Source organism: Cupressus sempervirens, chromosome 1, assembly GCF_028749045.1.
Source record: "Cupressus sempervirens isolate cs-2001-9-10 chromosome 1, ASM2874904v1, whole genome shotgun sequence".
Lineage (NCBI taxonomy): Eukaryota > Viridiplantae > Streptophyta > Pinopsida > Cupressales > Cupressaceae > Cupressus > Cupressus sempervirens.
In genome coordinates this window covers 660,627,691-660,643,002 of record NC_143118.1, presented here as the reverse complement: position 1 = coordinate 660,643,002, position 15,312 = coordinate 660,627,691, and the positions used below count along the sequence as shown (strand labels likewise).

At 32.6% G+C, this 15,312-nt stretch overlaps 1 protein-coding gene across 2 annotated transcripts; it reads left to right on the top strand.

The window, feature by feature from the left end:
• Nucleotides 1-822: 822 nt before the first annotated feature.
• Nucleotides 823-14,754, top strand: LOC149579621 (protein DETOXIFICATION 27-like). Of its 2 annotated transcripts, XM_089811837.1 has the most exons (9): nt 823-1,285; nt 11,718-12,259; nt 12,345-12,431; nt 13,383-13,439; nt 13,522-13,760; nt 13,916-14,034; nt 14,112-14,198; nt 14,336-14,404; nt 14,513-14,754. In XM_089811837.1, exons 1-9 carry the CDS (start codon nt 1,022-1,024, stop codon nt 14,555-14,557), a joined length of 1,509 nt encoding a protein of 502 aa, XP_089667963.1. In that variant the 5' UTR covers nt 823-1,021; the 3' UTR covers nt 14,558-14,754. The 2 variants fall into 2 exon arrangements, with proteins under 2 accessions (XP_089667963.1, XP_089668038.1); XM_089811912.1 differs by lacking the exon at nt 12,345-12,431.
• Nucleotides 14,755-15,312: the final 558 nt, after the last annotated feature.

Here is a 15,312-nt window from a genome sequence, read left to right as displayed (position 1 = left end):
GAGAGAAATTTGTTTATGATGTGTATTGGTGGATGATGTCTTTGGCATTGTTGTCAAAGAGGGATATAAATGAAAATTACCTTCCAGTTACAAGAATAGGGAGAAGATTAATATCTACTACCACAACTAAAATTGGTATGATTTTTACCAATTCAGCATAATCCAACAAATTCAAATTGAAGCTTCCTACTTTTAAACCAATCTTTTCAAAATATTAATATCAATCTTATTAACTCATGCGCCAAATACTTCAAATCGAATGACTAAAAACATGTATTTATAGAAAATATTGTTGACACCATTAAAAAGAATTAAATAATACAATATCATATCTAATATTTTGAGAACACATATACATAAATATTAAAACATTTCTTACCTAAAGTTCTTCAAATTTTTAATTGCACTATTAACATATGAACAAATTTAATACAGTTCCAAAATCTTTTCCCAAATCTAAATCACAATCTCCATACCCATGTAAATATAAATACAATTATTTTTCTACATCGTCCACGTTTTTATTTCCCCACACTGATTGAAACATAACTAAATGTATTCATTGATGTACCTTAATATGTTGTAATAAATAGCTACACAATGCATTAATTTCTCCAATACTCATTTAAATAATAATAAAGACAGAAACGTGTGATTTTCATCACTACTCGCCACAGTGAAAACACATTAAACAATAATAAGAAAGAAACATATGATTTCACCACTTTTGACTATGGCGCCAACAATATTATTAATAACAATATCAATAAGAATTAAGAATAACCTGTGATTCTCACTGGAGTTATCTATTGTAGACAACTTTTCTCCCATCCCATCTTAAAAGCCGAATCCCATAATTAAAGGAGTTCAAATGACCAGACAACGTCCTAATGATCATTTTTTCTTTATCAATGTTAATTTATGTAATCAAAATCGTTGTAAATTGTGTTGATGTATTCGGTTTCATTTGTATCTTCTCTAACAGTTAGCAATCAATTGTAAGAGCAAAAAGGAAAAATCAATGGAGGAAGAGTCTGTTACAAGTCCTCTATTACTTGTTGAAGGAAGAGAGAGAACATTTTTCATAAGCTCAGATTTTTTCTCAAGATTTTGGGTTGAGACAAAAGCTCTCTGGAAAATTGCAGGAGCTGCAATCTTCAGCAGGCTTGCAATCTATGCACTCAATGTCATAACACAGGCGTTTGTAGGACATGTGGGAGATTTGGAGCTTGCTGCTTTTTCCATGGTCATTGGTGTTATTGTGGGTTTCACTTCAGCCATCATTGTGAGTATTTTAAGACTTTAAATCCTTCTGTATTATGCTTTAGATGCCATACTTACTGAATAATTATCAATTTTTGGCTTATCATATTACAAATTCTATACAAATGAATTTGTAGCTTATGGTGTGTTCTTTGTAAGAAAATATTTTATAGCTTAAAATAAATAGGAAGAGAGTTTATAAAGATTCAAAAATTATTTGGGTATTGAGTTAAATAATAATCTATTTGTTGGAAAATAGATAGCAGAGAGTTTAAGATCTATTCGAGTTAGCAGAAGAGTATTCATAGATCTTGAACTTCTACATTTTTTTCAGCTTTTTATGAATGTATGTTACTATTTTATACAATATGTGATCTATCATCAGGATGAAAGAGTTGAGAATTTGAAAATTTCTTAAATTTTAAGTTTTAAAAAAGTTATGAACTTTCTATGGCTTATTAGAATCAAGCTCTATAATTCATAAAGATTAATTGTATAAGTTCACAGTGTCATCGTACTTTTAGATTTATGGAGGAAAAAGTTTCCAAACATATCTTACAAGACAGTTTAAAGATATATCTGAATCATTGAAATGCTTAAACTTTAATTAAAGCCCTTGTTCCAATTTAAAGCTTATTGGGTCAATTATTCTGATCTTCAATGCCAGTATACAAAACAATAGAGAAAAATATTTAACCAGGTTTAATTAAGAGCGTGAGGATAACTTCAATTTAACAGTAGAAAGATGCTTGAAATGGCTGTAATATCAATGTCAGCCGACTCATTGTATATGATGTGAGAGCTTAGTTGCGGTCCACCGTTAAATAATGACGTTTTATTCCTTATATAGAAAGAATCCTATGCAAATTGAAAATTAGTATTGTTCCTTATTATTTTATATGTGTAATAATGTTTTAATATAATAATATGAAAAATATAAAATCTTTTTCACAATAGTATATTTTAATACATATAATGTTCTATATGATGTTTTTTTATTTAACGTTGTATTTTTATTTTAATTGAAAATCTTTGATATTTAATATCTTTATGGTCTTTGACAATTAATTCATATTGTTACTTTATTAGATAGGATCTATTTAACATTTTAAATCTTGTTGGAAATATATTTAAATATAAATGAATAATGTATTATTCATTTTTGATGTTGCGAGTCAACAAAAGTTTAAACTTTCAGCTATGATTGAATTAGATTTGAATTTTAAATGAGTTTGACATATTAAGTTTGCCTAAGACAATGAATGCATGTTAAGATTTAGAAGTTCAATTAATAGTTCAAGGGGGATAGGCTAAATGATATGATCAATTGATTGATTCAATTATGATCAACAATACATGAATAAAATTCTCATTCAGATATAGATATATTAGGAGATATGCAAGCAATCATAACTTATCAATCACACTAGACAATCACATGTCTACCATGGGTGGATAATCCTCCATTGAACATAAAAGTATGTGGAACATGCACAACGATGAGAGTATGATTTAATGTGATAGGAGTACTAGAGGTGAATCCCACACATAAAGTAGAATACGATAACTACCAACTCCACCTAAAGTGGATTTCTCCTATACCATGTGTTAAAATAAAATGAAACTTCTATGTGTCTATATGATAACTAATATGTGCATCCATTATCTTAAGTAAACTTAAGTAAAGTTTAATTTGTGGATATTTAATTATACCAACACCCTCAGGCTTAAGTGCAAGTTAAGGGAAAACATTTAAGCTCACAATACCATATGACAATGCATGATGGGTCCTGACTACGATTAGGCTGCGTTAGGCACATGAGCAAGTCCAAAAGCCATGCAATCTCTCATAAAACTGAGAAAGAGGAAAAACCCTCCCCTAAAAAGAGAGGTGAAAAAAAAATGCATGCAAGGAATAAGTCCATATAGATGGGGCAAAATCTTCAACCATCTACAATATGTGATGATGCCTTTTTCCCATTATACCATCTTAAAATGGAAGCAACTATTATTTAATACTTTAGCTCCTACCCTTTAGTGAATTTATGGTCCACGCATATATTTGTGCTTGAAGTGGCTCTTTTTCCTCTAATTGAATTTTTCCCAATTAATTTTTTACATAGCTCTCAAAGACCTCAGAATCAAGGACCTTGATATTCCCTCAAAAATAGGTCAACCTAGGTCAATATATACTTGGTATAGGTCAACCCAAGTCAACCTATACTTAAGAACAAATGATTGTCCTCTTGGGTTCCTAAATTTTTTTCTCCAATACTTTAGTCAACTCACTTTGTTTTTATCCCTAAAAATAGTATTTAAAGGAGCTCAAGAGCATTTCATTTTCACACATAAGACTATCATACACACACAAGAGATATCATATGCAAACATGAGACATCTATAGTCAACCACATTGGCATCTTCAAACATTCAAGGAATTCAAGGATTCATTGGGAAAATTTCCTCTTCAAGGTCTAGCATTAATTAGTGGTCATCAAGGGAGGAGATCTACATTGCATTCATTGCTCCCATCTTCTTCCTTAAATAATATCCACATCCATGGCTCCATGAATTGGTACTAACAAGATCCATTGCATTTGTGGAGATTTCCTACATTACACACTTTTACAATCAGATGCATCACATATTTATAGGGTACTTAAAGGGATTTTTAAAGCTATTTTCAAAAATATAATAAGTTGCTTTAACAACCCAATTAAAAAACAATTATATTATGCTCATATATTATTTAACAAGCTATAATAAACATTATAATTTTATGCATCCTATAATATGATATTTCAAAAACATACAATTAGACCCGAATAAGTATTTAATGTACACTAAAAATATTTCTAGATATGTGCCATTAACAAATATTTATTTTATATAGCTACAATAATTATTTTCTTGTACATGGTGTACAATGCCCTTTCTCCTTAACATTCTCCCATTTTTCTATGCATTGTATTAGTTACTAAAAAATAATAAATTATCATAGTCATCCATAAAACATGAATATCCAATATGCTAGATAATGCCGCATTAGGATACCTACAACAACATCCAAGGATAGTTTTGGGACTTGTGGGACAACAGGAGGGAAGAAATCCAGAGGTAGAAGGATTAAAGATGGAGAGATCTCTACCCTAGTGAATATCAACAAGAAGGGAGCTAAAGCTGATCCCAAGCCTTCTAAGGGTAAATTTGGTGTATCTAAGAATGGCAGTGCTGCCATCAAGAATGGTGATGTTGGGTCTTCGCCATCTTCTGCTGGTAGACCTTCTAATCAGCATAAAAGAACAACTGAGGCTATTAAGAGTATAGCTGATGGTTGTTAGAGAACTATCTTCGATTCATAACATTTTGTTAAACTATGAAGATCATATCATGGAATATTCAAGGGCTAAATAATCCTCACAAACATGATATTTTAAAAAATATGATAAGGGATAATAGACCTGATATTTTTGTTATCCAGGAAACTAAGATGCTTAAAGATAAGGTGGAACACCTCTCTATTTTTAAGGGAGGAAAGATTTTTGGAAGTGACTTTGATGGTGCTTTAGGTGGCTTGGCGGTGTTCTAGAATAACGAATGGATTCAAGGGGAACTCATTTATCAAAATAGAAATATGATGAATGTGCATTTTGTTAATTCTAAGGATAATTTTAGTTAGGTTCTCACTAATGTTTATGCCCCTAATACTAAATGGGGGAGGAAAGCTTTGTGGGAAGAAATTTCTAATCAAAGAAAGCTTTTTGTTGAGGGTAACTGGTTGGTGATTGGGGATTTTAACACCCCCTTAAAGGAATCTGAAAAAAGGGGAGGTAATCAGTCCATTTTGGACAATAGATTAGATCTTATGCACTTTATTGACCCCCATATGCTTCATGACCTTGAATTACATGGGGTTGAGTATACATGGAAAAATAGAAGAGCTGGCAAGGATCAAATTTAGGTTAGATTCGACTGGGCCCTTATCAGCAATGAATGGATTTTGAAGTTTAAATGCTCTCTTAATGCTCAGGTTTAGGTGGGCTCTGATCACTTTCCAATTTTCTTTGCTGTTGACCCTTTTACTTTTAAAAAGAATTACCCTTTCAGATTTGAAAAAATGTGGACCCTTCATCCTAATTTGGAGATCCTCATTTAGGAGTGGTGGAATATTGATGTCGAGGCTACATCCATGTTTAGAGCGGTGGCCAAACTGAAAAATGTCAAGAAACACATTAAAATTTGGAATAAAACTACTTTTGGTAATATTTTTGAGAACAAAACCAAGATATTGGAGGAGCTTAAAGACATTCAAAATAAGATTCAAGCTAATGGCTATGAGATGGTCTCTAGGGAAGAAGAAAGCAATAAACTGGTTGAACTTCATGATCTCATTTCTAAGGAGGAGACCTTTTGGAGACAGTGTTCCTGAAATTTTTTTCTTAAAGAAGGTGACAGAAACACCAAGTTTTTTCATATGACTACCTTGAAGCATAGGATGGCTAATAGAATATCCAAACTCATGATGGCTGATGGTATGAATGATAATGAAGATGTCATTAAAATGGAGGCCAGGGTGTTCTTTGGTAGCTTGTTGCAGTCTGACCCAAACTTGAATATGGAAAAGTAGAAAATGTTCTTGGACAATATTCCTTCTAGTATTTATGAAGCTCAAAACTCTGTCTTGACTTCCATTCCCTCTTCAGATGAGATTTCTAAGGCTATTTTTTCCTTTGAGGGTGATAAGGTCCCTAGTCTTTATGGTTTTCCCATCTTATTCTTTCATAAATATTGGCATATCATTGGTCCTGATGTTTGTAATGGTTTTAAGGAATTTTTTGGCTCTAGAAACATCCTTAGAGAATTAAATGGGACTTTCATTATCCTTATTCCTAAGAAGCTAAGTGCTTATAGTTTGGATCAGTTTAGGCCTATCAGTTTATGCAATTCTTTTTATAAGATTATTTCCAAAGTTCTGACTCTCAGAATTCTCTCCATTCTTCCAGCTATTATTTCTAGTTAGCAAAATGGCTTTGTTCCTGGTAGGAAGATCTTGGATTCAATAATCACGGTTCATGAAAACATCCATGCTCTTGTGGTGTCTAAGAAGGAAGGGTTTCTGCTTAAGCTTGATCTCTCTAAAGCATATGATAGAGTTGACTGGAACTTCCTCCTTAGGTATTTGGAAGCATTTGGCTTTAATAAGAGATTTAGGAATATTATATTTATGTTTATCACTTTGGCTTCCTTTTTTGTTCTGGTCAATGGCTCCCCTTCCTCCTTTTTAAAGGTTTCCAGGGGCCTTAGATAGGGAGACCCAATTTCTCCTATTATTTTTATTATCCTGGCCGAATGCTTGGGAAGATTTATTAATAAAATGGTTGTTAAAGGAGACTTTGTTGGTCTTAGCCCTTCCTCCTTTGCTTTAGTGTGCTCACATCAACAATTTGTGGATGATTCTATTTTCATGGGGGAGGCTTCGGTGAGAAATGCTAGGAATATTAAGAAGGCCTTGAATGACTATGGGGATGCTTCTAGCCAAATCATTAATTGGAATAAAAGTGTGATATATTTTATTAATGTTAGTGAGGCTAGACAATTAACGATTAAAAGGATTATTGGGTGTGAAAGTGGATCCTTGCCTGGAACTTATTTGGGGTTACCTTTGGGTTTATCTCCCCCTAATATTTTTTGGAACTCTTTGATCGACAAGATTCACTTGAAACTTGCTAGCTGGAAGGGATCCCTCCTTAGTCAGGCTGGGAAGGTCATTTTTTTGAAATCTATTCTCCAAAGTGTGCCGCTCTATGCTTTGAATGTCTTTAAAATCTTGAGAAAGTTTGCACTTGCTATTGAGAAAATTCAGAAAACTTTCTTGTGGATAGGTGTAGAGATTAAAAAGAGACTTCCTCTTATTTCTTGGGAGAATGTTTGTATTCCCAAGGGGAAGGGAGGGCTTGGGCTTCGAAGGATTTCTTTTATGAATGAACTTTTATTGTCTAAACTTCTTTGGAGATAGCATAAGGAAGAGGGGAAATGGAGGAACTTTGGTTTTCAACATCTCCTTCTTTCTGATTCTAATCAAGAGGGATCTCAGATTTGGAAGAATGCTCAGAGATTTAAACAAATTTTAAAGAAAGGAGTCAAATGAAAGGCTAGAAATGGGTTGAAGATACTTTTTTGGGAAGATATTTGGATTTTGGATTACCTCCCCTGTGAGGATCCAAGATGGAATGGGTTTATGGAGTAGTGCAAGACTCCATTTGGTACTCTGGTTAGTGATTACTGGAAGAATGACTCATGGGTGAATTTACTTGGCGTGGATTTGAATCTTGCTGAGCTCACTAATTGCTTGAATGCTTATTGTCTGAACCATGAAGATGATGCTCTGATTTGGAAAACAGGATCCTAGTGGTGTGTACACTACTTCGTCAGCTTTTGCTAATTCTTTTGAAGATTATGAGGTTCCTTGCTGGGAAAAGGCTCAGGTAAAAGGTATGACTCCTAAAATTAATATCTTTTTTTGGATCCTTTTACAAAATAAAATTTTAACCTTTGATAATCTCAAGAAGAGAGGATTCTTCATTGTTAATTAGTGTGTTCTTTGTAAGAATGATGAGGAATCGGTGGATCATTTAATCCTCCATTGCCCCTTTACTACCAAGATTTGGGATCAAGTTTGGGATTTAATGAATATGGACTAAGTCCTTCATGCTACTATCTAGTTGTTCTTTTTGTCTTGGAAAGCTCCTTCTAAGAACCCTTTGATTATTAAATTGTGGGATTTTATACTTCCTTATCTTTGCTGGGGGGTTTGGAAAGAACGTAATGATAGGATCTTCAGAGGAGTGGAATCCAACTCTATTCAGGTTTTTCATAAAATCAAGGTCCTTTTGCATGAAAATATAAAAAATTGCGATAAGGGATAGCAACCTTCTTTTGATTGGGATGTGAGGGTGATGAATAATTGGAATATAAGGAGTCTGATTCGGGATGCAAAGGATCCTAACCCAAGGAAAAGTGCTAGATGGGATTGTCCTCCGACTAATTGGTTTAAGTTGAACTTCAATGGGGCCTCGAAAGGGAATCTGGGCCTTGCTAGTTGTGGAGTGGTGATTATGAATTCTAATGGTGATTTTGTTGGTGGTATGGATATAACTTTGGGGTGTCAAACCAATCATGTTGCAAAAGCCTCAATTGCTCTTTATGGTCTTATGTATGCCAAAGACCTGAATCTGGTAAATATTTGGATTGAAGGTGATTCCCTCAACATTATAAATTTCTTAAAGAAGATATATCCACCATCATGGAACATTAGTAAAATTATATTTAAGGCTGGGGATATTATTAATTCTTTTCAAAATTGCATTATCTCCCATAATTATAGGGAAGCAAATGGCTTAGCCGATTGGGCTTCCAATGTGGCATGTTATAATGACCAAAAAATCATATGGGATTCATATGCCACTTGACCTGCTGATGGCCGCAAGTTTTTCAAGCATGACAAATGGAAATCCCAACAAACCTTTTTTAATAATGACACTATCAGGGAATTATGATTCTTACCTCTTTGTAGTGAAGTGGGCTATTATTTTTGGAAATGCGGGCAGCTCGCATGGATTATGGATTACCTTTTTGTTTTTAGTTTTTGGTGATTGGGGTTCTTTAGTGTGAGGAAACTAGAGCCTCATCTTATGAAGAGTTTGGGGTTTCTCAGTTAGAGCAATTTAGGGTGTTTGTTGTAGAGATTATAGGGGGAAAGCGGAAACAAGTTGAACCACTGAGTTGTGCAGAATGGAAGAATAAACCAAAGGTTTGGGATATCCTTAGGTGTGGCAATTTTATCGACTACATGGAGAGACTTAAAGGAAATAATCCTTCTATCACGCACCAGTTTGTAAAATCTTGGAAGGATGGCTCAATTTTGGTTGGGAACCAGAGGATGGAGGTTATGGTTAAGACCATTGTGGAGGCTACTAGGTTGGATTTGGATGGGATGAATTTCTATAGGGAAAGGAAGATTTTGGACAAGGCAATTGATGATTTTGTTGAAACTGAAGAGGAAAGAAACCATCTGGTTAAGATAGGTACTTCTTACTTTAACCTAGCTTTTGTGTCTTGTCCATGGTGGTTTATTTTCTTTGTCATTATGGAATATTTAACTTTGGATGGTTGATATACCAAATTGTATGGTTATTACTTTGTGCTTGCAAACCATTTTTGACATAATATTAGGGTGAATTTTCCTTCCTTCTTGCTGCAATCTCTTGTAATTTCTACTCAAGCCATTCAACATGAGCTAACTGAGGAACATGTATGCCATGAAGGGCTTATGGTTTTGATCATGAATATGCTCAAATCTAAAAAAATCCAAAAACCAAGGAATTTTAAAGTGGAAGATCAAGATATGGAAGGGAGTATTCAAGAAAAAGGCTATGACTCTGATACACAAGATGAGGTTGAAGGAGGTCTGGCTAGCCCTAAAATTGGTTCTGGTGGTAGCAATAAGAAAAAGAAGAAGAATACTAAGAAGGAGGATTCTGACCAGGAGAGGGAAAGTGATTTTGTTGAAGAAATTATTTGTGAGCACATAAAAAATAGGGGAGGCAGTAAAGGTAAAGGTAAGGGCTCTCTAGTTGATAGAGTGTCCATGCTTTCTGATGATGAGCCTTTGGCTCATCATTTGGAGAGGAAAAGGAAGCCTGTGCAGTATTAGGTCAATAAAAATGCTAAGAAAGTTAAAGATGATTTTGATGCTGATATTGATGAGCAAGGATCTAAATCTGAAGGGGGTGATAGTGGGTTAGGGTTTTCTTAAGGTATGTTTGGCAACCTAGGCTCTATTCGGAAGGACATAGACATCTTAAAGCACAAAATATTTCTGCTAAACAAGGAAATGGAACAATTTTCCAAAATGGCGAGAGGGGAAAGAACTCTAGGATAGCATATTGACAGGCTCTCGAAGGTCATAGGAAATGCTGAAGAAGTTAAAAATTTGATGCATAAGATTCCTATGTTGGAAGCTAAACAGAGGGTTATGGACAAGGATATTAGTAGTGTCCAGGGGAAGGTGTCAAAACTTGATTCCAGACAGGACAACATGGACAACAACTCAAGCAGATGGTGAAAAATATTTCTACACTTCTTGAAGCAGAATGAGGCAAGTAAAGATCAGGATTCTCCCTTGGGGGTTGTTTCTCAAGGACCAAGTATGCATACCCAGGCCTATTCGAAGAAGATTGAGGAAACCAATAGGAAAGACGAGGTCAAAGCTACTGCTGAAACCATGCATTCTGTAGTGGACTAGGCGGTGAATCTGATCAACACTCCTTAGCTGGTTGGTTGCTATTCCTTTGCTGGACTTTTGCTGTGTTTTCCAGCACTGTCCTCTGTGACCTCTTTTTTGTTGTCTGAGGTCTGTTTCATGTTAGTCTTGGTTTCTCTTTTTTGTAGTTCTTTTCTCTTGCTTGTTTCCTAAACTCTGTTATTGTATAGGTTTTGGGTCCTTTAAAACCTACTTTTACTTAATCAAAACAACATCCAAGGTGGTCACCATTTCAATAAATAACACCTCTTATCTTCTAACATGTCACATATGGAAGAGAAAGAACTAAGGTGAAAATACACCAATCCAAAGAACACAAACAATAATAATTAGTGGTAAAAAGCTTCAAGTTATTTCCAAGATAACAACTTAGATGAATGCAATAGAATTCATAGAAAATGCTAATACATCCAAACATTGATGTCTCTAAAGGCATAAAAAATAATTAGTATAACTCATGTCATCAACATTTCCAACCTATAATCTATAGTAATAATATCCTTGTACAAAGTTCATTTTTTATAAAGATCATGCATAAGTAGAAATCCATTGCATTTTTAATGCCAAATATGACAATAGAGCAAGGTGTATCCAATCTTACCAAACAACACTAAAAATGAGGTACCACAATAAGAAAAACCATCACTATGATCTACTCAAGATCCATGTATCCATGGGAAGAAAAAACATAAACCACATTGAATTTGAAAACAAATTGAGAATACCTATCAAATAATCATTCATTGAGTAGACTGAGAATGAGGAATGAGATTTGCACATTCTGGATTCACCAAGTCATACTTTAACTCATGTCCATATCTAGGTGATTGTTCGTTATCTCTTATAACTTTTAAATATTTTTTGTTAAAATGTTGTAATAATTACATATGCACGAGTTTTTGCATGTACCTTGTTTTAGTGAATACATGTAACATTATTTCATAAATAATAATATGGACAATTATAAAAAGGATAAAACCTCCACATTTATTAGATATAATATTTAATTTGAAAAATAATTCATCTAGTATATATTTCTTATCTTTAGCCATTACTCTAAGAATAATATAAAATAAGGATGGACTTTTTCCCTTTTTCTAACAATTTCTAAGACTTTTTTTTTTTTTTGTAGATAGGAATGGGCACAGCTCTTGGTACATTGTGTGGACAAGCTTATGGTGCACAAAGACAAGAGATACTTGGAGTTTACATGCAACGCTCTTGGATTATTCTCTCTAGTTCAACATTGGCTCTTACACCCTTCTATTTCTTTACTACACCTATCTTAAAGTTCTTTGGCCAACCTGATGATATTGCAAAGTTATCAGGCAAAGTAGCCTTGTGGTGTATTCCTATTCTCTTCTCTTTCGTATTCTTCTTCACTCTTAATAGATTTTTGCAATCACAATCGAAGAACTTCATAACTGCATGGTCATCAGCACTTGGGGTTGTACTCAATGTTCTCTTATGTTGGCTCTTTGTGTCCAAATGGAGTATGGGCCTCGAGGGTGCTCTCATTTCCTTAAATGTAGGATGGTGGACTCCTGTGATTGCTCAATATGTATATGTTACATGTGGATGGTGTCCAGATGCATGGACTGGATACTCAATGGATGCATTTGAGGACATTTGGCCATTTCTAAAGCTATCTTTGGCCTCTGGTCTCATGGTTTGGTGAGTTTTCATTTATTTTTAATTTCTCAAAATTTTTATTTATAATTATTAAAAAATTGAATGCTTACAACTTTTCCCTTGACAGGTTAGAGCTTTGGTATTATAGAATAATAGTTTTGCTGACAGGAAATATAAAAGATATAGAAGTTGCTATTGATTCCCTTTCTATTTGGTAAGAGTTACTCTTCATTGAATGGAGAAATAAAATTATCCATATATTTATATGCACATGTTTTTGCATTTTTATTTAAAGACTCCCAATGCATTATGCTAATGCTAAAAAGTTAGCAATGATGGTTATTATTTTCTTTATATTTTCACACACACAAACTTATAAATTTAAAGATGACAATTAATCAAAATGCAAATGAAATTTATTATATAAGAAATACAAATTTTTTAATTAAAAAATGACATCTTAAATCTTTAAAATCTACATTTAGAATCAAATTGCTTGACCCTACATCAAGATGAGACCTAAATTGTTAATTTCAAAGTGCTCATATAGTTCAAAATTAGAAAAGTAACCTACCTTTATTATTATAGAATGTAGGGCCAAAAGTACGTACTACACAAATCATTTTTTTATAAATAGAGTTTTCCCATGGAACAAACGGTGTTCCATTTTGAAAAATACTCATTTCAATCTTACATTGATCATGTTTCTTATGCATAGTATTTTTCTTGTAGAACAAATGTTAAAAAAAATAAAAAATATTCAGTTAACTCTTATATAAATTTTAATTTTTTAAAAAGATATGATTACTGGCGAGGTACTTTTTATGCTCTTTAATTTAGAATGCCCACTAGTAATAGTTCTTGAAAAAGTATCTCATCTTAAATTTCTTTTTATAACAGAAACCATAAGTTTTGATTAACATGTATTTACTTTCAGTTCAAAATTAAAGATATTAAACTTAAATAATATATAACAAATATAAGATGAATTATTTGATAACAAAAAGTCTATAACATTCCAACTACATAATTTTTTTATTGTATATAACTTAAAAATGTTTGATTCACTATAAATTTAGTCAATAAGTAATCTTTTGCCATTTATAAATGTTTGATTTTGTTTTGTCATTTCTTAAAATCTACTAATATTTTTTTTCCTTTCTAGCTTGAACATCAATACGTGGGAGAAGGCCATTCCACTTGGCTTACTTGCTTCAATCAGGTGCACCTACAATTTCAATAACAATATTGTATGATAGTTTTAATCTTCTTCTTTAATCTGACATGGTCTTGTGTACATGTAGTGTGAGAGTTGCAAATGAACTTGGAGCAGGAAGGCCTAGGGGTGCCAAATTTGCAGTGACTGTCTCTGTCATAACCTCCACAATCATAGGACTTGCACTCCTACTTCTTATTTTGGCCTTGCGTACTGATTTGGCTCAAATTTTCACAGACAATATTATTTTACAAAAGGCTGTTTATAAATTATTAATATTACTAGCACTCACTATTCTACTAAATAGCATACAACCGGTTCTTCTAGGTGAGAGATATCAAAATCTTATTCATCTTCATCTAAATTACAATGGTTTCTTATATTCTTATAGTTTTCCTTCGTTATCTTCAAGAAAAGACCATTTTATAGATTTTTTTGGCCTAATAACTCTTAGCATCAATTTTTTTGTTGGCTTATTTCAGGTGTTGCCGTGGGATTGGGCTGGCAAGCTTTTGTAGCCTATATAAACATTGGATGCTACTATATTATCGGTGTTCCTCTAGGCATGATTCTTGGTCGTGTATTTGATTTTGGAGTTATGGTGAGTAGGAATTTATGGTGAAAATCTTTGTAGATTTATTTATTTATATTTGTTTATAGTAGTATTTTTTTCTGTAGGGAATATGGTTGGGAATGATATGTGGGACTGGAGCACAAACTTTAGCATTAATGTTTATGACATGGCGCATAAATTGGGATGTGGAAGTAAGTGACTTTCTTAAACCAGTGCTTTAAATTGCATAACATATTAAATGATAACAATTCAGTGAATTTATTTATATTTTCTTCATGATTTAGCCAATATTAATATTTGACATCTAACATATTTCAGTCATTTGCAGGCAAAAATAATTGAAAGTAAATTGAAGCAATGGTCAATTGTCAAGCTTCAAAATGAAAAGAATAAAGATGTGAGCTTATTTCTAAGTCAAAATTTTATGTTTTTTTATTCGAATTAAATTTTTTATTTCTTTATAAATAATTTGGTCTAATATATAATTTTTGTGTTTATTTGACAGGACATTGAGAATCTAGACTATGGTTTGATAGAACAGAGAAAATGACAGATTGACTTAACAAGATAGTAAGATAAACTGGTACAATACTACAACGAATCTGTTTCATTATATGCAATATATTTAACTAAGGTGGATAGCAAGATAGGTGTGGCTGATTTGAAGAAATTATATGGTCAAACACATTTTAAATTTAGCAATGTTGGCATGAAATTATAATGTTTTATCATTATGAAAATTATCTAGATGTTATGAGAGTCAAATATTTATGAATCTAAAATATGGATTCCCATAAACCACCACTCAATAGATCAAATTGTCCTAAGCACGACTGATTCACAATAAAAGGTAGATATATTTAGTCATCTCCTTAATCCAACAAATTTTGAAATATGTTTATGTTCAATTTTCAATATTTAGAAATTCAATTCCAATCAAAATAAAATCTTATAAAAAATGTAAAATTTGTTGTACCTTTCCAATAAAATCACAAATTAAAATCACCATATTTATAAGACTTCATATTTCTCTTGTTTCTTGTTGTAACTACAAAAAATAGCATAAACTAAAATGTTCAACAAGAAAAAAACACAATGATTTGTCTTTTACAAGAAATATTTCATAACAATTACGTATATCAATAATTACTAATAGATAAATACACTCTCATTTAACTCATTTAAATCAAATTAAATTGATGTTATTTTTAGTATTATTCAAATATAAGAATTAAATGTTAAGTATTTTAATATGATTTTAAATTACTTCAACGTGACCTTTAATCTATCTTGTAGATTTATTCA